We start from the raw sequence: 24,057 nt of genomic DNA on the forward strand, positions 1-24,057 counted from the left end.
TAAAGCATGTGTGGGGGTACGCGCAGACCACACCGGTCTCAACTGCACCGATATGTCTGTAGTAGCAAATCCCGCACTTTGTCATATTCAAATCGGCTGCAAAATGATCTTCACTCATGACTCTTTACAATAAACTTTAAGACTATTAACAAAACGATAACGAAATCAAAACATAGTGCAAAGTAGAACCGTTTGATTCTTCACATACATCTTCGGATGTCAGCGTTTCAGTCACAATAGCAGGATTTTTTTTTTTTTTTTTTCTGACAATAAATCACTTGTGCAGAAAAATAGGTTGGATAAGCTTCCCTATTTCACTCAGCAAGAGAACGCTGGGCTCAAGTGGGCTGCAGAACATTAAAGCTACCGTTTCCAGGCTCACTTAGTTTCCTTTCTGCTTAATTCAAGTGTCTCAAATGAGTTTTAAAAAAATCTGTGAGCAGGTTAATTCTGTGTCAAAGACATTACCCAGTCAAATGAGAAGCGTCGGAAATGTAGTGATTTCCCAGCCCACCTGAATCTCAGGACCCTGTTTCATTGTAAAAAAAAAAAAAAGAAAAAACATGAAGCAAATAAAGCACCCTTCATTTGTGACAACAAAGCTTACACCAATGACCATGTCATCCTTTTTAACCCAACAAGTGTCACCATTCAGGTTCAAAACCAAAACACAGAGCAAACAGGGAGATGTTGAACACGTCACGCACGCACGCACGCACGCACGCACGCACGCACGCACACACACACGCACACGCACACGCACACACACACGCACACGCACACACACACGCACACACAAAAAACCCTCCAGGCATTTCTCATCTGCAAGCCAGCAGAAATGTCCCTCACTTGGGTTCATAGGAATGACAGCTGAACTTGGTTAAAGGACAGAACACGCGCAGGGCCTGATAGGCAGCACAGCAAGCTTTAAAAATGTTCAGAACGCACCGTCCCCCCCCCGACCTGCGCTTCATGTGGCTTATGGTTAAAGCATGATTCAGCGTGGCTCAGGAGATATCAGCCCACATACCAACAGCATCCCAGTGCAGACTGAAGCTGAGGCATATTTGGTTCTGTTTACAGAATTAACCAATACTTGATCACCTTTCTTTTAAGGCTTTTAGGTATTACCGATCTCTTTTGGTTTCTTTTTTTAAATATATATTTCAAATCGAAAACCATTTTGAGGAAAAGGATGGGAAAATGTTCTTGCATACATTTCCACACTCATGCAACAGCGGACACTCGGGTCCCTCTAGCCAAATACATGGACGTCACCAGAACCCAAGTGCTTTCAGGAGGGCTGACATACAAATACACACAGGATCAAGAAATATCAAAATGAACAAAAGAACAAAAAAAAGAAAGAACAAAAAGAAAAAAAAAAAGCTTATTTTTCCACTGACAGCCATGGATTTCTTAGAAATCTATAATTCTTCGTTTCAGGTGTCAGATGAGTTGAGTGCGTTGTTTGTTTTTTTTTTCGTTTTTTCATTCTTTTCCCTCGACTTAGTTTTCTTCTTGCCATGTCTCAAATGTTTTTTTTTTCTCCTTTTTTAAATATTTTGTTTGTTTTTCTAAATGGCCTGTGTAGTTACTGCATGTGGCCCTCTGGCTGTGTAGTATTTATTTGACCTCCAGGATGGAAGGGTTCGACTCCATGATGGCCACAATGATCTTGTCAATGTAATCCTGGAGTCTGTAGTTGATCTCCTCCTGTTTATGAACAGCCTCCATCAGCTAGGAACAGAAAACAGAGGTCAGCAGAGGATACAGGTGAACGCAGAGTAAGCAAACAACACTTGAATTAAAACAAAAAGTAAATAAAATAAATGAAAATAGTGTGTTCCACTACTTCCTCCCCATTACAAAAACCTACCTCTGCACGAGACACAGAGTTGATCTCAGCTGCCAGGGAGTCTGAGAAGGAGGCAGACATTAAATTCTTGGCTCCCTGGATGCTCAGGTTGATAATCTGGCCATTTAACTCGTCGTTCTGCTCCTTCAGTGTACGGTTGTCCTGAAAAAGATCACGCCAGATTGTAACACAGCATGAAAACGATGCAGCATGGACTGAAATAAAAAAAAAATAAAAAGGCAGAATTTTGAAGAGAAATGATATTGTGCAGGCTACCTGTTTGAGCCGTTTGATCTCCTGTTCCAACTCTGCTTCACGGGTGCGGGTCTGATACTCCTGCAGCCCTGCACCAGGAGAGCGTCCTCTCTTTGCTTCAGCTTCTAGCTTGTAGAGCTGTAGGTGCTCAAGTTGTTTACGCAGGTCTTCAATAAGCTGAGAAACAAAGAGGACAACAACACGAGGAAGAGTCAGGGATGATAAATACAAAGGCAGAAAAGAGCATACAAGGTTGTTTAAAGCTGCCTGTTAACATCCAACTGTGCAATGTTCTGCTGTACTGAGGACAAATCATTACTGGTTTATTTCCCTGCATAGACAAAACACTCCCACCTCTTGAGTGCACTCCTTCTCCTTCTGGTTTTGATGGCGTTCATGACTCAGCTTGTCACCCATCTTCCTACGAGATTCTGTCTCTTCCTGCAGCCTGTCAGACATTGTTTCTGCCTCATCCTGAAGCTTTCGCTTCTCCTAAAAACAAAAGAAATAAGCCAACAAAACATCAGGATGAGTGTAAAGAAATTAAAAGGAGCCGATATGAAACGAGACATAAGAAAAAAAAAACGTGATAATTGATTTTACCTCTTCTAGCCTTTCAATGTTTGCTCGAAGACAAGGAACACACGATCTCAACTCGCTGTTCTCTTCATCCAGCTGCTGCAGCCTGATGAACAAACAATATTTCTTAGATACACACAAATAAACAAAAAAATACACACAAAGCAGAAAATAACACATCTGACAGAGTGGTACAGCAGAGAAATACAGGACTGCTTCAGTGGAAGATAAGAGCCAGATGGTGGCAGTGTACAGCCATGACTGTCCTGACTAACCTGACAATTACTGTCATAATGATTACAGAAACAGGTTACTGTCTCCTTACCTGGCCTGCAAGTTTTCCAGCTCCAGCCCCTTCTCTCTCTCCAGCTTGCTCAGGGCCTCCTTGTGACGTCGAGTCTCTTGCTGCAGTTGCTCGTCAGCATGGAGCTCCTGCTCCTTCAGCTGCTCTTCCAGGGCATTGGCCCGATGCACCAGCTGAAGGTTCTCCTGCCGCAGCCGGGCGTGCTGCTCTCCCGATGCTTCAGACTCCTTCTCCAGCTCGGCCACTCGACGTTCCAGGAGCAGCACCTGGAAAAAAAGAAAAAAAAAAGTCGTTTTACGGTTAGAAAATGAACCAATCCCAGATGTTAATCTATGTAACCAGATGTGAATGAATGCATTTCTGTCACCTTATCTGTGATGTCGTTGTCGGCAAGTTCCAGGATGTCCCGCGTTAAGTCACTCATGGTGTCCAGTGTCATTGAGCTGTTTTGGAGGAGGTGTCTGAGTGTGAGAAGAAGGGAAAAAAAAAAAAATGTTTAATCCCTGCAGTGTCTTCAATCCGTTAAACTACAGTTTTCATACAACCTTTTCTAATAACAGTCGAAGAATTATGACGCAGTTTACTGGAATCAGAAACTATTTTGCTTACCTTGCCACTTTCTTGCTGGACAGCCTCTTGCCAGCACTGGATGAGGAAAGACAGAACAACAGGAAAAATGGTCAGGAAGAGAAAAAGACAAAGGAAAGAGCAACCCCCCCGCCCCAAATCATCTTTTTAATAGTACAGAAATTTAAAAAAAACAAAAAAACAAAACAAAAAAAAAACGACATGCTGGTCGCTTTACTAATAAAGCATGGATCTTTAAAAAAACTAAAGCTAAAATGTATTCAAACACACAGCAACCTAACAAACACACACACACAAGCATGTGTTAAAAGTAAGACCTGATGGTGGATCAGTTTTGCTTTGGTTGACCTGTTTGAGTATCACAGAAACTTAAAAACTTATGACCTAATAACATTAACAGATACAAATGTTTAAGATGAGTAACAAGCATTATGAAGTTAAAATCTCTCCTCTGATTCAAATTTACATGAACAGAAGTCTAACTGATCTGATTAGCAGAGGTATTAAGTTTCTGTAATACGGCTTGTGGTCTCTAATCCTGGATCAGCAGGTCTGCTCCAATAAAAGCCGGGTCTTTAGAAGTTTTACCCAACTGTAAGAAAGCATTTTGCAAAAAGAAAAAAATAACATGCTTGTAACAATACACACACTACTCACCTGGGAAACCCAACACTGTTACAAATTTTGACCGATGAGTAAAATGTTTGGGTAATAAATCATAGTTTGAACAGATGACAAAATGGAATAAACTGGCCACCAGCATCTAAAAACTGCAGTGTAGCCACTAAAAGTGAGTCCCCCACCCCCAGGCCCAATGCACAGACACTGTGCACTGGGCCTTCACTGGGTGAAGATGAGGAAAGAGTGGAAAGACTGATGAGATGGGCTAAAGACAGACCCACATAATGTCAGAGTGAGCGAGTATATTCCATCAAAACAAACACTATGTTGCTGCTGGTCCAACACAGCATGCACACATTCATAGGACATGCGTGATGCTGTTTCTAATTAGCACTGCAAGCACATTCACACAGCTTAGAGTCAGAGGAGGTTGTGGGTGATGTGTTACCTAGTCATCTCTAGGAAATTGAGGCGAGTGGAGAGGTCCTCAAGACGACTTATTTGTTTGTGACACTGGCTACAGAAAAAGTCCAGCGCCTCCTCCCTGAGGAAGCTTTGAAAGCAGTCAGGGAGAGAAGCGGGTGCACTGGAAAGAGGAAACAGGGGGGGAAGAGGAGGAGGAGGAGGAAGTGGTGAGTGATGGATGAGAAGGGGAAAGGAGGTGCATTCAGGTGGGACAGAACACCTCTGGGAGTGCAGGAGGCATCAGTGAAATCCACATGAGAGTTTAAAAGAGTAAAAGTGCAAGGAAGATGTGAAGAGGACTGCAGTGTGGCTGGGATGTGTGTGAAGAAACAAGTTTTTGCGATTTTTTTCTGCACTCTTGTCTATTGGCAAATTTGTAGTCAGCTTATGTGACATTCAAGCTAACAGGATCAAAGAAACACAATCCAAACACCTGGTTGTTTATTTTACTGTTGCGAGCTCTGAAATGTCTTCATGTCACTCCTTTGAGCTGATTGTTCATGCAGCGAGACTCAGGTCTGAGTTATGCAACAACCTGGCACATATTTCTGTTTATGTAGGCAGAAACTCTGTTACAGGACAGACAGAGTCCCTTGATGGCCATATGCACCGTCATACTGAGCCATTTTCCTCTAATGGCGTGAAAGAACACTGAGCAAAATGATGTCTGCAGTGATGTTGGTTCGTACAGAATGCAAGTAACCGAGCAGTGCATGTACGTGTGCTCAGCGCTGTAATATGTAAATAGATAGATGTGGGCGTGTGTGGGTTGCGCTGCAACATGCGCCAACAGTGAGCATGACTGGCTCACAAACACAGTGACGCATTCACACCAAGTGGGTGAAGTTTGTGGGAGGAAGTTTTTTTTTTTCCTGAGTGTAATTTTTCAGTCTAACCAGTGAGCAGATTTCTGATCAACTCGCATGAGGATTGAGGTTTTTACATTCAGTTTTTCACCCAAATACAACATTACAATGCATCATTAGTTAATTCCATTTAATTTCTTTCAGCGCTGGCTGGCAAATTTAATCATATCTATAATTTTCTTTTTATAACAAATCCTTGTGTGGCACAACTTCAAACTGAGGTTAAATAAAATTGCTACTTGGGAATGATTTCGCAAAGCACTTTAAGTTTCACAAGTTCTGCTTTGATGACAGCATTTACCTCAGTATAGACATGAATTACACATGAAGCTGGAATTCAAGTATTTAGAGCATCAATTAGCATCAATCCAGTAACAACAGCTTATTTCCCACATTGTCACAGAGTTAGAAAAAAACTATGCCGTTAGCTGTTAAGAACTTCCTGGCAGGGAAAATACAGGAAATATCACCCAAGCGGGAATTACGCATTATCCGGCTTAGAGTCCCTGAAGGGGAAAAGACAAAAAAACGAAACCAAAACAGATGATGGTGGAAAATCGTAAAGTTGAAAAGGCTTGGTGAGGACCTCAATATTCAGAATGACTAGCGGCATAAAATTTGGGAGTGTGAATACATTTGTGTTTTGCTGTTTTGCTGTTTTCAACAGACATTTGACATAAAGTCAGCCAGTATTGTGCTACACCAGCTGAAGCCTTTAACATGTCTGGAACCAAAGTCTGCTTCCATCTGTCTGTCCTTGGGCTTTTAGCAACAGATGCTTCTTTTAATGACAGGTTAATAAAAGAAATGGAAAATAAATCTGCATTTTCACCATCTTTGCAATAGCAGTAGTGAGCCTGACAGCGTGAACACAGTTATTTCCATCTTATTTTGCCCTTGACCAGAAAAAGAGGCAGACAGGAGTGAGAGGGATGTCTCCAGATAGAGGTTATCATCCGTTTACATCAGAATATTTGTTGAAAGAGAAACATTTTCTTAAAAAAAATGTTAAAGTATCCTGGGTTGGAGAGATAGCCAGCAATGTGACCGTGTCTCATCCCTTATCAGGAAAGGCTGATTAAAAAAAAAAAAAAAAAAAAAGGATGGTTGTGATTTCATAGCATGGGGAAATATCAATATTCTTGCAAGTTAAATAAACTTGACATTTTTTACAATAAACATGTAATCCAAAAGAAAAGAGTTACACGATGTGAAAAATACATTTTTTGCACAATTTATCATTCGTTATAACTGGACCGCCAATGTTTTTATATTCCATTATTGTGTATGGAAGACAAGTTCATACCTGGGAGAGAGAACTGACGAGCCATTGACCTGCTCGGGGGGCTGTGTGAGAGGGGAGTCACCATCTACCATGGAGCTTTCCACGCTGCTCTCCAGTAGAAGCTCTGAGGTATTACTTTCCCCAAAGTCCTCAAAGTGTTCCTCCTCTCCACTGATTACAGTCACCAGGGAGTGGCTGTGGAGCTCCGAGTTCAGGGAAAACCTGTGGAACGTGGACGATTGTATTACTGAGGGTGCTGACTTGTGTGTACACAAAACAAGATGATTACCTTGAGGTTTAACTCTAAACAACCTGAGGCCTGGTTATGCCCAATAGGCATCTATTTTTTACACAGGAATATAATAAATATAAGACAACAGAAGTACAGTAAAACAAGAAGCTTAGATGTGACAACATGTTGCTGTTCATCCCAAAACAAGTACAATTAATCTTTCTCCGTGAAGAGCAGCAATCTGGACAAGTTCAATCGCTTGTCAAACATAATCTGTTAATTCACATTAATCCCAAAGGCTGCTTTGGCTCCAACATGTCTTGCTCCTTATTAGCAATACAAAACCACAGTGGCAACACTTGACACATGCGAGAGGAGCCTTCAAGGACTTCAATATGGGTCACACTATAGGAACAGTTTGCTACTCTGGCTCTCAGATTTGGGTATTTATTTTACAAACCTAAAAATCCTTGCAACACATTGGAGCTACAAGTACTTCGCCAATGATACACTTTGATCTTAATTAAACAGGAAACCTGGAAATGTAGACTTTCCTGTTATCTCCATTAGATATGTTGAACAGAGACAGGATGAGGATGTCAAAATCAGCAGAAAAGCTTGCTTTGCTTGCAAAACTCATTGTAGTCATTTACATGAGTATCCAGCTCCCAGATGGGGATAATACAAAACAAATGTATCTATAAAAAGGCACTTAACACTCTTCAGTCACTTTTGAAGGAAGACATTAAATGGAAAAAGAACATTAGGCTGAACTACATTCACCAGCTAACTTCTAGTCACTTACCCTTTACTCAGTCTCTTACAACTTGGCCCCATATTGAGGTCCCTAACGTTTAGGGACGGTGAAGAGCGAGAACGCATCTTTAAACGTCCTCCGCTGCCCTGGCGTGAAAGCCTCGGGGCAACTGGAGTTAAAACTCCTGACAACCAGAGAGGAATCCTGAAGTTTCACAGTTTACAATTTAAAAACAAAACCACAACTCTCCAGACTGGAGAAAACAAAACCGTCTGAGCCTTTTGGAAATGCCCACGTCCCCGGTCCTCATGAGCTGCCAGTTTTCCAACTACTGCACCCCCCTCCAAAGATTTGAACCGGTAAAGGGTTGACTCTGAGTGGCTTAATCAGATTTGAGGCTAAGCAACAACCAACAGACAGTCCTGCTGACTATCCAAGGGCCAAATGTGTGTGGGGACACAAGCTAGGACAGAAGAGGGAGGGAGGACTAATCCTGTTAGATTCTTAATCCCCTAGCTCAGAGCGTCTACTCCTACTCCTAATACCACTCTGGTTGAAGCTTCTAGCTCAGGTTAGCACAACTAACAAGGCGTGCAAGGCAGAGTTTACTTTGCAAATTGCATATTTACTCTCATTTACCAGTTAATCTTCCCTGTAAACAGCAAAATGTTTCACGCTCCCAGTTCAAAGCTGTAACTGATGGAGGCATCAATATAAGGGAGTGATTTCTGCAAAGCTGAATGTGTAATGTTTGGTAAACAGCTAAAATGAGCATACATCAAGGTCACTGAGTTAAGTTCCAGTCAGGAGCAGGCTGAGCAGAGCGATGGTGTGAGTAAACCTGATTAGTCTTTGCAAAAATAAGACAAAAAAGAGAAAACAAGAGGGAGAGGTCAGGAGAAAAAAAAAAGGGCTAAATCAACACTTCCTGGAATTCAAGGCTTACACATGGAATGGGGAAGTCCAAACACATCCATGTCAAGCAGACCCCTCCAATCCGTCATCAAGCCGAACTGATGCTACACAGTCAGCAGATACAGCCAGCGCTGCACTTCCTCTCTGCTGTTTGTCCTGAACACTTATTTAACAAGAATACTCATCAGCAGATGACTAAATCTGGTCTGCCACGGTTGCCTGTCTAAACCAATCATTTCTACAGAGGGAAACAGAAATTCATCATCTGTGTTTATGTCACAGAAACATTTTACAGCACTGCAAAATAAAAACTTTTAAAAATGGGGAATTATTGGTGTCTGACTTTATTTGACCAACAGATTTGTGGCAGTTTTGTGTCAGCATGAGACACCCATCACTTCATATATCTGCAATCCAATAACAGACAGTAAGAAGGGTTAACTTGTAGAGATGTTGCTACTTGATAAATAATGCATAAGAGACTGATGACTCAGCACTTCCCAGTTGATACAGTAGACTTTTCAACCTCCATTAAATGCTACCAAAAGAAAAATAAACTAAACATCTCTTTCAGTAAAAATAAATAAATAATTCATTTGTATTCAATAAACATGGGTAAAGAATGAACAGAGTAAGCTATTCTACCAAAGTTGACAGATTTTAAGTCAACTGAGTGAACCATCTGGTTCAGCCTAACAATAAACCGCATCAGTGAATGCTCCTGCTGTTAATGTCAAATTTTACCCCCAAATTACAGGGACAAGTCATTTGGAGCAGATTAACTGGCCATTAAGGAAAAAGGAAAAGAAAAGCAAAGACAGTTCAAGCTACAACATGTCCAACATATTCTACACACTGGTGTACACAGGAGAGTTAAAGGCATTAAGTCAATATAGTGGTGGCAGTCTACTGCCTTCATTTAATCTGCTTGGTGACCCAAATAGACCCCAGTGATTCCGTGCTGGACATTTAGGTGTGTTACCATGTGGCCTGTGTGAAAGGTCAGTGCAGGGAAGTCACATGACTAACCTTTAGAGATTTAAAATATATATTTTTGATAAATTCTGTGGACTTCACACATTACAAAGCACAATTACCAGTCAAAAATTTGGACACATGTACTGCATAAATGATAGATCCAAGAAATCTAAGTGTGTATTCCAAAACCAATATAAAACATATGTCCGACATACAATCCATACAGACCTGTTTCCCCTGTCCTCGGGGTCATGCAGCGTGGCCTCAATGCCACTGTCCGTCTCCACATCTTCGTGCATCTCAGGAGGTACAAGGGCCCCTGTGTCCTCATCAGTGAAGGTTTCACACTCGCTGTATGTGCTCTCCGAGCCCAGGTAAGCACTGTCTGTTACCTCATTTTGCTACAGTCACAGAAAATAAAAAAAAAAACATTAACACAATATGTCTATCCATCAGTCAACTAAGAAATCTAGAATAATCTGAATAATTTAGATTTAAATGTAATAGCAAAGTAAACTTACAAAGAGAACTTTATATACAAACAAGTTTGCAGATACATTTCATCTCTTTTTCTGGCCAAATTAACAAGGAGTCTTAAATGGAAATACTGCACAGCAGAACAAAGTATTCATAGTTTAGCATTTTACATGTCTTTACAGATCCAAAATGGACACATTTTTTGCATTTACCAAATACATAAATCAGCCATTTAAATAAATAATCTAATGTGAATCTTCAAGTGGAGGCAGTGGCGACAGAGAGCGATTACACCAGCGACAAATCAGTCCGCTGCCTTTCAGGTAGCAGATCCATGCAAAACTGCAACATCTCTTGGCAAAAAGTTGAAACACATTGAGAAAACTGACACCTTTCCAAACAAATCCCAAATGCTGAACACAGACACATGCCAGAAAGTAACATCTGAAGCTTTTAGTAACAAGAGATACAATCCAGTATCAGAACTGTGACTCAGTGAAGGCAGCAAAGCTGAGTCATGTTAGAAAACATACCAATCTACATGAAGTGTCAGAAGAAGCAGGGCCCAGATGGATAGCCACCATTTCCAAAACCATTCTTTTTACCCAGAAAGCTGGCCTGCCACAAGAATCCACTAATAACTCCTACTAAAAGCTTCCTCACCTTCCCGTCAGAGAGCAAGAGAGGGAGTATGTTAGCAATATGGAAAATGCTGCTACACGTCATTCACCTCCACTGGGTGGCCAGAGGGGAGGAGACAGAAACAAAGTCCAGAGAGTAACAGGTTAGAGCTGTAATGCTCAATAAAGCTCTCAAACCTCAGTGAAAACGTCACACCATCAGCTGAATAACTGTTTAATATTCCCTGCCGCGACACTTCCTGCCCCACTGCAACTATATAAATCATTAAGCCATGTTCTACATGCCTACGGGTGCACAGCGAATGAGGACTATACATCACAGCAACCTGTCTTAACTGTCTGAACGTTTGCCAACAAAAAAAAAACTTGCACACTATGAAGCAATACTGTTTTCAGAAGTAGTGCAAGTGTGCAACAAAGATTTAAGAAGCATAACGAAAAAAGAAGTGAAAATGCTAAAATTACCAACGGAAGAAATGGTTAAAGGGAAAAATGTGCCGAAAGGGGCAGTTCTATTACGCCGGGGCTCTGCTCGACACCTTCACTTTGCCCTGTTTTGAAAGCAAACAGGGACAGAACAGCACAGCCATTGAGACAGAAGAACCCTTTTTCTGCCAGAAACTCGAGGGAAAAACAAGGCTATGGACACAGGTGTGGCACCTACTTCAAACTTCCCAAAAACTCCAAATGTCTTCCAGTGAACAGCAGACATAGCAGCAGGAATGTTTGATGAAGAAGATACACTACAAATAACTGGCTAAATCACACAGACTGTTGAAAGTCACATTGATCTCTTAACTCATGCTGTATTTTATTAACATTATGTTTTTAAGGCTTGGTTTCCATTCATTTCTTCAGATTTATGTTTGTTTTTACAAAAATAACTGCATCAACCTGCAATAAAATGCTTAACTAAGAAAAATAACACCTACAAAAAAGTTTTTTAATTGATCAAATGAAACCAATCATGCAAATATAATTAGACCGCATCTAGAAACTATTATGCAACCACAATAGCACTTACAATAAGCTTTTCTGCACTGTGGTAAATTAATACAAGACTAAATTATATGCATGCATGTAATTTAGCCTTGGATTGGAATCATTTGCGATAAGCAAGTCATGCAACTCCATATGTCTTAATGCCCATGGGCAACCATTTTTCACAGAAATCTATTATCAAACAACATACAACAAGATCTTACCAGACTCTGCAGTACATTACATATGCTTTGTAGTGGATTACAAGAGATTTGTTTTAAGAAACCCAAAAAGCCTGGCAATGTCATGTCATATTTTCTAAAAGGTATCTTAGCTGAATCACTGGTTTACTTATTGCATCATAAAGTGAATGAAACATGTGAACTACTGACTTTTCCTTATGTGGGTCTGCACTTCTAAACTACAGCATGAGGGGGCGCTGACATTTAATGTAAAGCCACCAAACAACAAACAGTTCACAGCAACACTTAAAAGGGCCCACAATGGTAGAAACCTTTCGATCCTGCAGAGGCCAGCAGTACTGGTGGTTAAATATACAAGTTTCGTGCACATGAGAAGACAAGAATTCCAGCTATGCCAACCACAACTTTAAAAACACAAGTCTACACATATTCAGAAACTCTCCAAGATTCCTGCCAATTTGAAGTTTGTCGAAGAATACGCAAAAGCTTCGCCTGCCAGATACTATTTAGTATCAGCCAAACCAGTATGTTCAGTCTGTGGAGCCTTCACATGGTGGTAATGATAGCTCTGCAAGCCACTTGGTGAATTACTCTGGGAAGAGGGAGAGTGCATGGGGAGTTCAGCCTGTGGCCTTCATACTGTGCTGCTGTTTGCATAAATAGGAACTGAAATCACAACAAGTGGATCACATACACAACTGGATGGAGGCTAAGCCTCTTGTTTGGCTCCTCACCTCATCGTACTCCTCTGGACAGCCAACAGCTCCATCCCCTGGATTATAGTTTACATTGTAAAGCTGGGGCTCTGGGCCTAGAGATAGGAGTAAGAAGGCAGGTTTAACATGTACAAAATAAACACAGTCAAACAGCAGAACATGTTAAGCAAATATGGGACTGGTTTGTTTAGTTGTTGCCTGAACAGCTAATATGTAGTAAGACATTTCAAAGTGCCTTGAAATTATATGAAATAGACAACATTTTTTAGTAAGAGCCACAGAAATAAAAAAAATCTCTTTTCACTATGCAGAGAAACACATTTATATTATATCACTGATAATCAGGAGCCAGTAACTGACATTTATTATAAACCATGCAAGTTCACCAGGAACAAATACATGTTTAAATCACAATTTTAAGAGACTGTGTGAATCTGTATCAGCATTAGTGAGACAGTCATTGTTCACATTACTTGACTCACATTTCAGATTTTTTTTTTCTTTTTGATTAAATCTCTGCAGAACCCATTGAGAAGATCTTTCTCAGTCGTTTCATCCTATGAAAAACATGGTGACTGCCAGGCCTCTTAACATGATCTAATGTCACAGTCACATAATGTGTTATATTAACTTAAAATAGTGTCTGATGATTAGTTATGATTGACATTTTAAATGCTTTAAAACCATGAAATTGGGTTTTGATGGTAAGAACAAACAAGAACACACTGTTTTACAAATAGATAAATATGACTATATTAACATAATGTACAGGTTTGATGAACCAGCATTTCCTCTTCTCACGTGTTCAGTCAAGTATTGTATAAACACTTTAAACATTCACAACCTAACTGTCCTACTTTGGTATATTTACAGCCAGCAGTCCAAGTGTGACGTGAGAGTAAACATGCAACTTTTACTCTCACATTTCAAGGCAACAACAATCTCCATGAATAAGAGGACAGGCCAAACATCTATAAAAAGAGACAAAAAAAACAACCCATATCCAGTTTATATTAATCAACAATGCCCCTCCGAAAGCACCTGCAGACCAGCAGCGTAACCTGAGATGGACCAGTAAGAGTCCCATCAGCCACTGCTGCTCCTGTATCTAGTAAACAGAGCTGTGAATAGCACCTCACTGAGAGAAAAGAACACAAACAGTAATCCAGTGTGCCAACAGACCCGAGGGGTTTTATGCCCCGGGGTCTTATGTAACCCTGTGCCTTTTGAGGCTCAGAGACGAAGCAGGCTATTAAACTGTGATGAGTTCACGACAAATGGTTCTGTACCCGAGAAGATGGCTACTGTTGGAAAACACACCTGCAGTCTCTTGGCATGTTGTCAAACTGTCCGAGGACGCATATTTTCTTCAAGTTTTGTTATTCCAGACATGCCAAAGTCTCTGCAGGGTGTCAGGCATTTCCACAGCCTGCAGGCATGTCTTTATTGAAAGGTACATTTTTCAGTGACAAGTGGGGCAGAAATAAAACTGAAAAAAGGGGGTGCGCATTAAGATTGTTATCGAAACGAGGCCTCAGGCTGGAACAGCAGGTTTTGGCCTCTTTTCACATAAAGTCTGGTTACAATGGGGGTGGACAGAGCTATTGGTCAGCTGAAAATTGTCAAGTGTACTGGAATTCTGTCAGCAGTGTGTGAGCAAATTGGGAAGTTCTAGTAAAGATCTAATCTTCACACTGTAATGGGAAAACCTCTAGCAGAAAATATTTGATTCATTCATAAAATGACTTATTGCAAACAAAGTATTGAAGAGAAGCAAAGGCAAAGGACAGCATGCAAAAAGAGAAAATGGGACGCTGATTTTATCTAAAGTGCAATTAAAAACCAGGTAAATCCACGTTACATGAGATGTGCACTGGCTGAACTATACCAAGATAAAACAGAATCAATTCAAAGTTAAAAATACATCTCCAAGTCATGCTTAACATACAAGACTACAGGCTTTAGTATCTAAAAAAAAGCACCTTTCATCTCTAGAACTTTGTCAGCATTTGCCAGTAAACGTTTGCTTGCCGGTCACTGTGATTTTAAAAGAACAATGGTTGACTAGGTGGAGAATAATAAGGCAGAAACAGGCAGGACAGAGCAGAGATAAGGACAGTAAATAATTAAAGTGAACAGGACACTCTGCCTGAAGCTCATATCTCTGCCACTCCGGCTCTGAAACCTCGCCAGCAAACCATGTGTCTGGGCATCTCACCCTTTCCACTGCTTACTTATTAATGATTTAAGTAACCAGAGCTGTGCAACCCAGAAAACCTTGGACAGGAATACTAGAAATCAATAAGCTGGATAGATGGGGGCAGAAATGTTACTGTTGCAGTGGCAACATCATGTTCTGAACACCCTGTCTAACATCTCCTTCCATCAGTATTTAAACCAACTACACTTTGGGGTTTTTAAACCCATCATGTCCACTTGCAACCACAGGAAATGACTTCATTTCAGTGTAATCAGTAAATATCTGAAACAGTTTCTATATGATAAATGGGTGAGCAACAAAGTGGTTCAGACCAGCATTTGAGCCCTGAAAAAACACATTTGGGTCAGTCTTCTATTTTTGATTGTCGACACTTTCATCTCAGCTGAGTAATAATTGTGAACATGTAGCAGTGACAACGACATTTGGCACCATAGGTAATGTGGAGAGATGGTGCCACATGTTAAGACACTAAGACTGTCCATGTACATGCCTAAATAAATTTAGCATAGCCTGCAACAAATGGAGAGTAGTGTCAGACATAAAAAAAATTATGAAAAGTTCATGATGAATTTCATTTTCTAATCATCATATAAATATGGAAAACGTTCTAGTTAGAGCTTACGGCATCTTGCTTGTCTTAAATGTTTAGTCTTAAACAACTGACTCCCAGATAGTACAAAAAAGGGATTATCAGAAAAAGCTTTGCAAGATAAAATCATGGAAAGCATCGATCCTACCTCCATTGCTAATTGCAGAAATTCCACGGTGGAAGTCTTCAAAACTGATGACTCCAAGGCCACTGGGATCCAGGAACTTAGTCAGATCTTTCACCTGGAAGAAATAAACATAACCTCAACAAAACAATTTTCCTTGCTAATGGACAAAGAAAATCTCTCTCACTGTGAAACTGGTTGTTATACCCATATAAAAGTGCAGGATTACACCGAGTCCACATCTATCCTGATTACAAAGCAGAAAATCACCAATAAAACATTTCTGACCTAAAGGAGAAAAATCCGCTTTTGCACATGTCAAGTGATTTGCTTTATTGGATTTAGAGCAATAGCAAGTATATAAAGGGCTTTACAGTGTGCAAAGGGTACAGTTGTTAAACTAAATACATTATAGCAAAAAAATAAAAAATAAAATAAAACAAAATATCAAGAGATTCCAAATCTAACAGCTGCAGACCAGCTATTCTGCCGCACAGACATTTTGCAATACTAACAAGTTGTACAAAGCTAAAAGGTTTGCCAGGTAACCAAAAAGACCAAGAGTTATAAACATATTTAGCTTTGTGTCCTCCAGTTCACAACCTAACATTCATTACATTATTGCTTTTTGTGTAAAGAAGCTTCACTTAAGTGCTAAATGGATTGTATAAGTGCACCTACATGCTCTCACTTCCTACAGTCAGTTTCTTGGCAACCACTTTGTTAAGCTACAGTTTCTGTTTTGTTGTTTGTGTTTTACAATGCATGTAAAAAATAGCCAAGATACAGAACCTATCAACTTGAGATGAGCCTACATCTGTGAAATCATCTGTGCATATAAAAGTATGTTCACACGAACAACAAACCAAGTCAAATGTCCTTCTAAAAATGACACCAAACCATTATTACAGCATACAGTCAGGCGTGTATCTCTGACAAATTAACTGCTGCTAGGAGAAAGAGCCTGAGAGCATTACATTTGTGGTTTCTGTGGTTTTGGCTCACTTATTCCTCGAGAAAGTAGACCCACTATGTGAACATGGCCATTTTACAAAGACTCTCATAATCAGCGTGGCTTCTCTCTTTTACAATTCTTATATTAGTTACACAAAAACAAGCTGATCTACTTAGCAACACATGAGCTCTTACTCAAGAGGTTGAAACGCTTAAAATCCCAATAAACTGACTCCAACAAGCCTCATGGCTTATGATCTGGGTTTGATGAATTAAACCCAGCTGTACTGTAGTCAGAAAAGAGGGAGTGACTGATCTCACTGAATGATGGTTAACAGAGACACCATGTTCGGTTCAGAATGCAGCAACATCAAGACCCAATAAAACTCTGAGTCTCTGCTCTGTTACCCTCTCTATCAAGTAGATTTTCTTTATATTCTGGCCTGAAGGGTTGAACCTGTCCAAGGAAATATGCAGCTGAGGTCAGCGGTGGGTGTTGCAGCTCATAATGGAGCATCACAGTTCACAGGAAATCACTGTGCTCCATGCAGCTGTTCAGAAACACCTCTGCAGGGCGAGGTGAGAAAACAGAGGTGTGACTGCAGATTTAACTATAAGGTCCTGATTACATCTTCGAGAGTCAGTTACATAAATTAAAAAACTCATATTCTTTATAGTTTGTAAGTGTCAGAGACTGGTATAGTTTACTGTTATAATCCATCCCTGGACAAGCTGCCAAATGGAGCAGATTCAAGCTACAATACTGTGAAATATATCCATGGCCTACATCTGTGTAGAGTCCACAGCAGTGCTAGGCCCCTGGGGTCTTGTCAGCTGAGTGTATTGGCTATTCCTAGGTTTAACCTAAAAAAAAATGAGAAGGTGATTGTGATTCCAAGCACAGCTACTGGAAAAGTCTCACTGGCTGATTAAAATGGAAAAAATGGTCCTGGGTTAACACAGAACTAAAAGTTCAGCCATTCTTATTAAGATGTTACTTAATCTAATACTGTAGCATCATCATTGTCATGGACTAATATTTATACTTTATTAAATGTGCAGACTGCCTCAGTTATGTTTTCCATTTTGTGTAACGCTTAACTATACCTGTCATATAACTAAACTTTTTTATGTCAATATAGATATGCATTTTAAAACACTACATTTACACTATTGCATTTTAAAAACAACACATGAGATTAAACTTTTTAAAAGTTACTGCCATGAAGACATGAAGAAGACTGGGGTAAAAACTAAAATCGCAAACGCAACTGTCATTTCCACTGCTTAGCGGAGCAGCAAAGGCACTGTGGTTTTACTGTTTCCTCTATTTGTGTCTAATCAGTGCCGTGGCACGCCTGACCGCCTCCACACAGACCACTGTTGTGCATAAACCCATGGAGAAGAATACCCTGTAGTGAAAGTCTGTCTCAAAAGGGGATTTCACAATAGTTCCTAAACAAAACTCTGATAGCCACAATCATAAGCCTGATGGGTTGGCAAAATTGATGTGAAAGGAAAAAATGATACTGAAACAGAATACAATCTAAAAGCAGAATGTTCACACAAAAATGAGCTCAAGAGGGGATGTTTCAGACCATGGGACATTCCATTGTGGATTAGAGGGGCGGTACATAAAAGCAGAGGGTGAGGGTAGGGAAGGCTGCTGGCCAGTGTACGGTTGGTAGGGTTGACTCATTAGGGAGACACCATCATTCACAATGCAGTTCAGTTTAGCTTTTATGCTGAATCAAGGTCAAAACCAGAGTGACTGGAGGTTGGAAAGATCTTTTCAATAACTGAATTTACCGATTTGATGCACGCCTGCAAGACATTTTCTCATTCTAAGGTTGCATATTCAGAGGGTCTGAAAAGGATAAGTCCATCGTTCGATAACATCTCTCCGATACAATTCATAAGACGGTGTAACTTCATATCAGCATCAGAGGCTGCAAATCAAATCTTAACTGTTTTCCTGAAACATGAATGTCACCCAGAAATATGTGAGAGCCAGCTTGGAAAGATAAATAAATGGCACGCTGCAGGATTTCAGTGGAACATCTGATTTAACTCATCAGCAAGCTTGCATATTCTCCAAACGTGTGACATGTTGAAGCTGTGTTGTTTTGTTTTTTTTGTTTTTTTTTGCCTCATGCTCTACGATTCTTCATGATCATCACATTCAAATCACATACACAATACAGTATTTGTGGGTATAAAGTCGTACCCTGAAATAATTCTGCAGGAAGCATTTGCATGCTTAACATACATGCACCGAGCTGGCATTCATGCAAATACCCTATGAATACTTTCCTGCTCTTTGACAGGACGCTTAAAAATTTGCAAGGTAAAGGATAGCACAAATGCAAATCTTTATCCTAGGTCTCTGTTAAAATGTAACTGCATAAAAACTATTACAAACATCTTAATGGCTTTGCAAGGACAGCAATGCATAAAAAATTGTTTTGTTTAAGGTTACAAGTAAACCAAAAGTTTTCCTAACAGTTCATCTTAAAATCACTATACCACCAAGACCTGAAACCCCACTTGTAACTGTTTCTATGCACAACTCTCATGCATCAGTAATTTCTCACCCTTTCTCAGGTGCTTGCTAAAATATTTCTGTTCTTTCCACTGCCCAAAGTATAATTTGGCAGATGAGATTTGGTGAGGTGTGGTGGAGGTTATTCAAACCATGTCCATCTCCTCATGGCTGTTATACACGTATTTATCTGGGAGACGCTTATTCAAATATGAAAAGTACCTTCAGATGTTTTCTGAAATGATATGTGAAGGAAACCATTTGCTAGCTCAGCAAAGACAACCTCAAAAAGTGTGTGTTAACCTTGTTAGATCAGGCCTGGCATTCTAACAGATCCTTGCGTCTAGACATTAGCTGCCAAATCCACAGAAAGGTTACATTTATTATAAAGCATTCCACAAATACTTAAGAGTCTATCTGCTGCCTGCTTGTAATTGGAAAAAGGAAAGCATGTTGTGTTTTTTTCCCCTGCTGTTTTATATAATAACAGGAATCTGAGAAGTTTCCTTTTCAAGTATATTAGCTCCAACAGCTTTTGGAAATTAGATATCAGATAGACAGAACACAGAGACAAGCAATCTGCGCAGTTTTGTTAGCACATCACATTAAACCTTTCTAAAGCAGTTTAGATTAGTCTGCTGGAACTGATGAGAAGGAGGCCAATTCTTTTTAGAAACTAAATGTTGTAGAACAACAGGAAAACAGGACACACATCTGAAATAAAAAAAAAAAACCTCTCACATAAATGTAAAACCTTAGCATTCCCGAGCAACTTAACAGGAGTAACTGATTTACATTACTCAAACATGACTAAAGCTTTGTTCCTCTGCCCCTCAAAACAAAGTTGATGGCAGTTCGTGGACAGCAAATAAACCATGAAGTCCATCTGTATCATGAGAACACATTTTATTCTTAATCCTTCCCAATTCTCTCCCTGGGGAGGCACAGATACCTATAGCTAGACATGGGACAAATCAGCAGCAACAGAGGCGCTTTGAACTGAGAGAGGAGGGATTAAAAAGCATTAGTGAGCGAGCATCACACTGTGAGTGAAGCACCAACAAGTGCCATGTTCAAAACGTGCAAAGTGGAATTGTTTAAAGATGTTTAAAATGCTGTAAATAATTTGCCAAAATTTGGTAGACACAAATATGTTGGAGATAAAACAAACAGGCTAAGCTCCCAAAATGCTAGCATAATGAAGAAGGCCTGCGCAGCTCTTAATCTGGTTGTTTTCATGTGTAAAAATATCGTTTTAATATTAATTCACTGAAGCTTATGTCCCAGTTAAGTTACAATACTGTAGCACCTACCCTTTAACTGCAATTTGCAAACTAGTGATCATGTTGATGAACCTCTGTTTGATTCTTCCTAACATAAACATGATAGAAAATATCAAGCAGGACTTGTGTGATCTCTGTGGAGGGTTTATAGTTTGGGCTGAAGACTATGCTAACAATTAAATGTATTGCACCATGACCTGAAGATTTACACTTGATAGGATTCAAATTTTAACATTTGCCTCTTGTTTTCCGTTTTTAAAAAAAAAAAGGATAAGAGGTGGTTTGTTGTAGAAACAAAAGGGTGAAGGTCAGGGGTGGAGTGGCATGCCCCAGTCCTACCACATGAGATTATCCCAAACCACAGGATATGCAAATTAAGAGATGAACCTCTCTCATTTGACATATGAAGGAATTTCCGGCTTAACAGAATTCATGACAAACAATATGCTTCACAGATTTATCTGGATGATAACCCAAATCCTAGCTCCTGAACGCCCTCCAAAAGATAGATAACATCCTAATCCAGGAGTGATTTTAATATATATATGCTGCAGTACTGACATTAAGGTTGTGCACTGACTTTTGGGAGCTCCTAGGAAGACACCAACACCCAAGCAGGTTATGTTACTGGGGCAACAAAAAGATGCACACAATTAAACTTGGGACCCAGTAGACACAGTCCAGCAGCATTATTGACGTTCATAAAAACCATTCAGTCATTTACAAAAAAAAAGATCTGTTGCTCAAAATGATGGCATCTTCATGCTCTACTCATTTTAACATTATTTAAAAATGAATCCAAACACATTTGGATCATTTACAATCTGAAATACTGACGGCAAAATGAAATCAGTGGGTGGATTTCAACTGATTGTATTAAGCAGACTGTTTGCTGTCGGCTCTCCTGAGTCATGCAGAAAAATCAATAATGAATGGAGCTGTGTATCACTTTACATGGAATTTCACTCGACATGCATTTCACAGAAGAGGGTCTAAAAAGTGGAGAGTGCAATGGAAAGGCATCTCACCTGATCGGCCCCATAAGCAGCCGCAAACTCCATAAACTCTTCAATACGGACGAAGCCATCTCCATCTTGGTCTAAAGCATCGAATACAGCTTTGAGTGGAGAGACATCTTCCTCCCTCGCATTCACAGCCGACACCATTGGCAGGGAGTCATCCACCACCATCTTAGAGAGGGAAACCGTCTCCACAGTCTGATCACTAGCCCACCCAGCCTCAGGAGAAGAAATGTTTACATCCTGAAGTGAAAACTCAAAAGAAGTCACTTCAGGACAGTCCGAATCCTCAAGCTGGTTAGCATCTTTTAGCCTCTCTTCTTCCCTCCGCTTGACTTTCATACTGGGAACACTTTCATTATGCACACCTTCCTGTGGTTTGAGGTCCCAAGATTCATCACTGTGGATCTCTTCAGCAGTTAAATAAAGATCCAAAGCCATTGCCTCATTTCCTTGACTTTTGGCTTCAGAACGGATTTTTTCTTCCATCAAATCATTAGAAATATTCTCCACAGAGATACTCTCACTGCTGAGATCACCCTCGATGCAGGCATCTTCAACTAGTGTCAGAGAAGAGAGTCTGTCTGACAAACCCAGAGCAAGTGAGTCATTCTCACCGTCTTCCTGAGCAGGAAGATCGCTAATTAAAGTTGCGTCTGCATGTGCCACCTCCAACTCCTCTGCTGACACATCTAGTGGAACATCTGTGCAGGAAAGAGAGGCAGAACTAGATGGGCATAAGCTCAAACCGTTGTCAAAATCTGGAACGTCAAAGTCCAACAAAGGCACAGATCCTTCTGAGCATTCCTGTGGTTTGCTGATGTGGTTACAGAGCAGGGAGTTCTCAGGTACTCCTTCCAGGGTAGCGCTACTGGTTATGAGCTGATCGGTCACTTGATCAGGGAATAAACCTTTGTCTGCAGTTTCAGGTGACAAAGTCTCTTGCCTCTGTGACGGAGGGATATCTGCCTGCTCCTCTTGAGGCAGGTCTACCAGCTCCTCAGTGACACCCTGTGGGTTTAACTCACCTGAGAGCTCCCGGGTGAGACAAGAGTGCTCATCTGAGAGAAGGTCTACTAATAAAAATGGATCCCCTGCATTGGTTTCAGAATTCCCTGTAGAAGAGGATGGCACGCGGAGGTCGATTAGCTCAGTCTCTTTACTGAGGACATCTGAGCCCTCAATAGGGGAATCCTGTGAAAGAGTCAGCTCCTTACAGGCAGACGTTTTCCCAATAACATCAGCAAAGTTGGAAGAAAAAAGCCATGACAAGGTGCAGTCACTGATTTCATCAAGTCCTTCGATTTTTTCCGTGCAAGACATTTCTTGCATCTTAGTACTATGGAAAGAAGCTTGGGAAACTGCAGGACCCTCAAATTGCAAATCCCCACAAGAAAAAGCTGATGCATTTATGAGGTTGTCCAACTCGACAGGCTGATCCAGAAAACCGTTCTCATCCTCATTGTGCTGGAGGGTTTTATCCTGATCACTTTTCCTGAAATCAAAACCTGTCTGACTGCTCTTGTTTTGACATAACACACCTCCATTGTCTGAATCCAGTGTTTGAAATCCCAGAGGAAATGGCTGTTCTGACTCCCACTGTGTGTGCCCCAAAGGACCAGACAGAACTGTCGGCTCCATTTAAACTGGTTGTTCCCTTTTTTCAAAGTCCAAAAAAGTCCAGGAACATTTTATCTGACCGCAGTCATCAAAGTCCAGTTCTTCACCTTTAATGCCATGATTTCATATGGCAATATCTCCAGTTAATTCTTGATAACTCCGAACAAGGATTGACTACTTCTAACAATCAAATAGTAGTAAAATTTAAAAGTAAACACTACAAAGTATTAAAAGTAGTTTCTTTTAAATAGACTTTGATACCATCAGTAAGGCGAATACATAACGTTGTTAACTAACAATTTTATAGTGTACATTAATACAAATGTTGTGCTGATATGAGCCTGAATGAAAATCGTGTAGATGTGAAGTTGTTAAAACTCACTATTTCTGTGTCTGACATGGCAGGTTCACTCCTGGTTTTCAGCATCGGTGCAGCCAACATCAGAATACCTAACTCGGGTCCGATAAACGCTAAAATGATTACTTAAGATACAACACGCACTTAAGCTTCCGTTTCGAGCCAATTTATAACAATAACCATAGGATTTATCGCATTAAGACAACTACGGGTGTTAGTCAACATTAGCTTTCTTAGCGGATTATCTAATCTTATCCATCATAAGATAATTTGCAAATGAGCCGACAGCACGGCGAGGAAACTATGTGGACAGCGATGCTCGGACCCGAAACAACCTCCGATTGTTAATGTGTACAATCTCATCACAAAGCAGGTAACCACATGGGACGCCGAAAGACTTTACTTTAAATGAATTTAAGCTAGCAACCAAAGATAACTCCTCCTTCAGGCAAGTCGCTCCTCTCGTGCCATTGGTCGGGCCAGATGCTAACTGACTAGCAGCCGAAATTAGCCCTCTAGCTAGCTCACACAATTAACACTCCAGCTGTTCCCCTTCTTAATTGAATGAAAATAAATGCAAGCTTTGCGTTTAAAGCGATAGGTCAGTCTCACAAATAGCCGTGTCA

At 40.4% G+C, this 24,057-nt stretch overlaps 1 protein-coding gene across 1 annotated transcript; it reads right to left on the minus strand.

The window, feature by feature from the left end:
- Positions 1-1,525: 1,525 nt before the first annotated feature.
- rab11fip3 (RAB11 family interacting protein 3 (class II)) lies at positions 1,526-22,785 on the minus strand (the record flags this gene model as incomplete). Its single annotated transcript, XM_079260580.1, has 14 exons — positions 1,526-1,740; positions 1,880-2,020; positions 2,135-2,290; positions 2,468-2,605; positions 2,717-2,798; positions 3,018-3,262; positions 3,364-3,457; positions 3,606-3,641; positions 4,654-4,791; positions 6,843-7,043; positions 9,932-10,104; positions 12,740-12,816; positions 15,680-15,773; positions 21,463-22,785. The coding sequence occupies 14 exons, from the start codon at positions 22,783-22,785 to the stop codon at positions 1,627-1,629; spliced, it is 3,012 nt and encodes a 1,003-aa protein (XP_079116706.1). The 3' UTR covers positions 1,526-1,626.
- Between the last annotated feature and the right edge of the window lie 1,272 nt (positions 22,786-24,057).

The sequence above is a fragment of the Telmatherina bonti genome, assembly GCF_933228915.1.
Source record: "Telmatherina bonti genome assembly, chromosome: 21".
NCBI classification, from domain to species: domain Eukaryota; kingdom Metazoa; phylum Chordata; class Actinopteri; order Atheriniformes; family Telmatherinidae; genus Telmatherina; species Telmatherina bonti.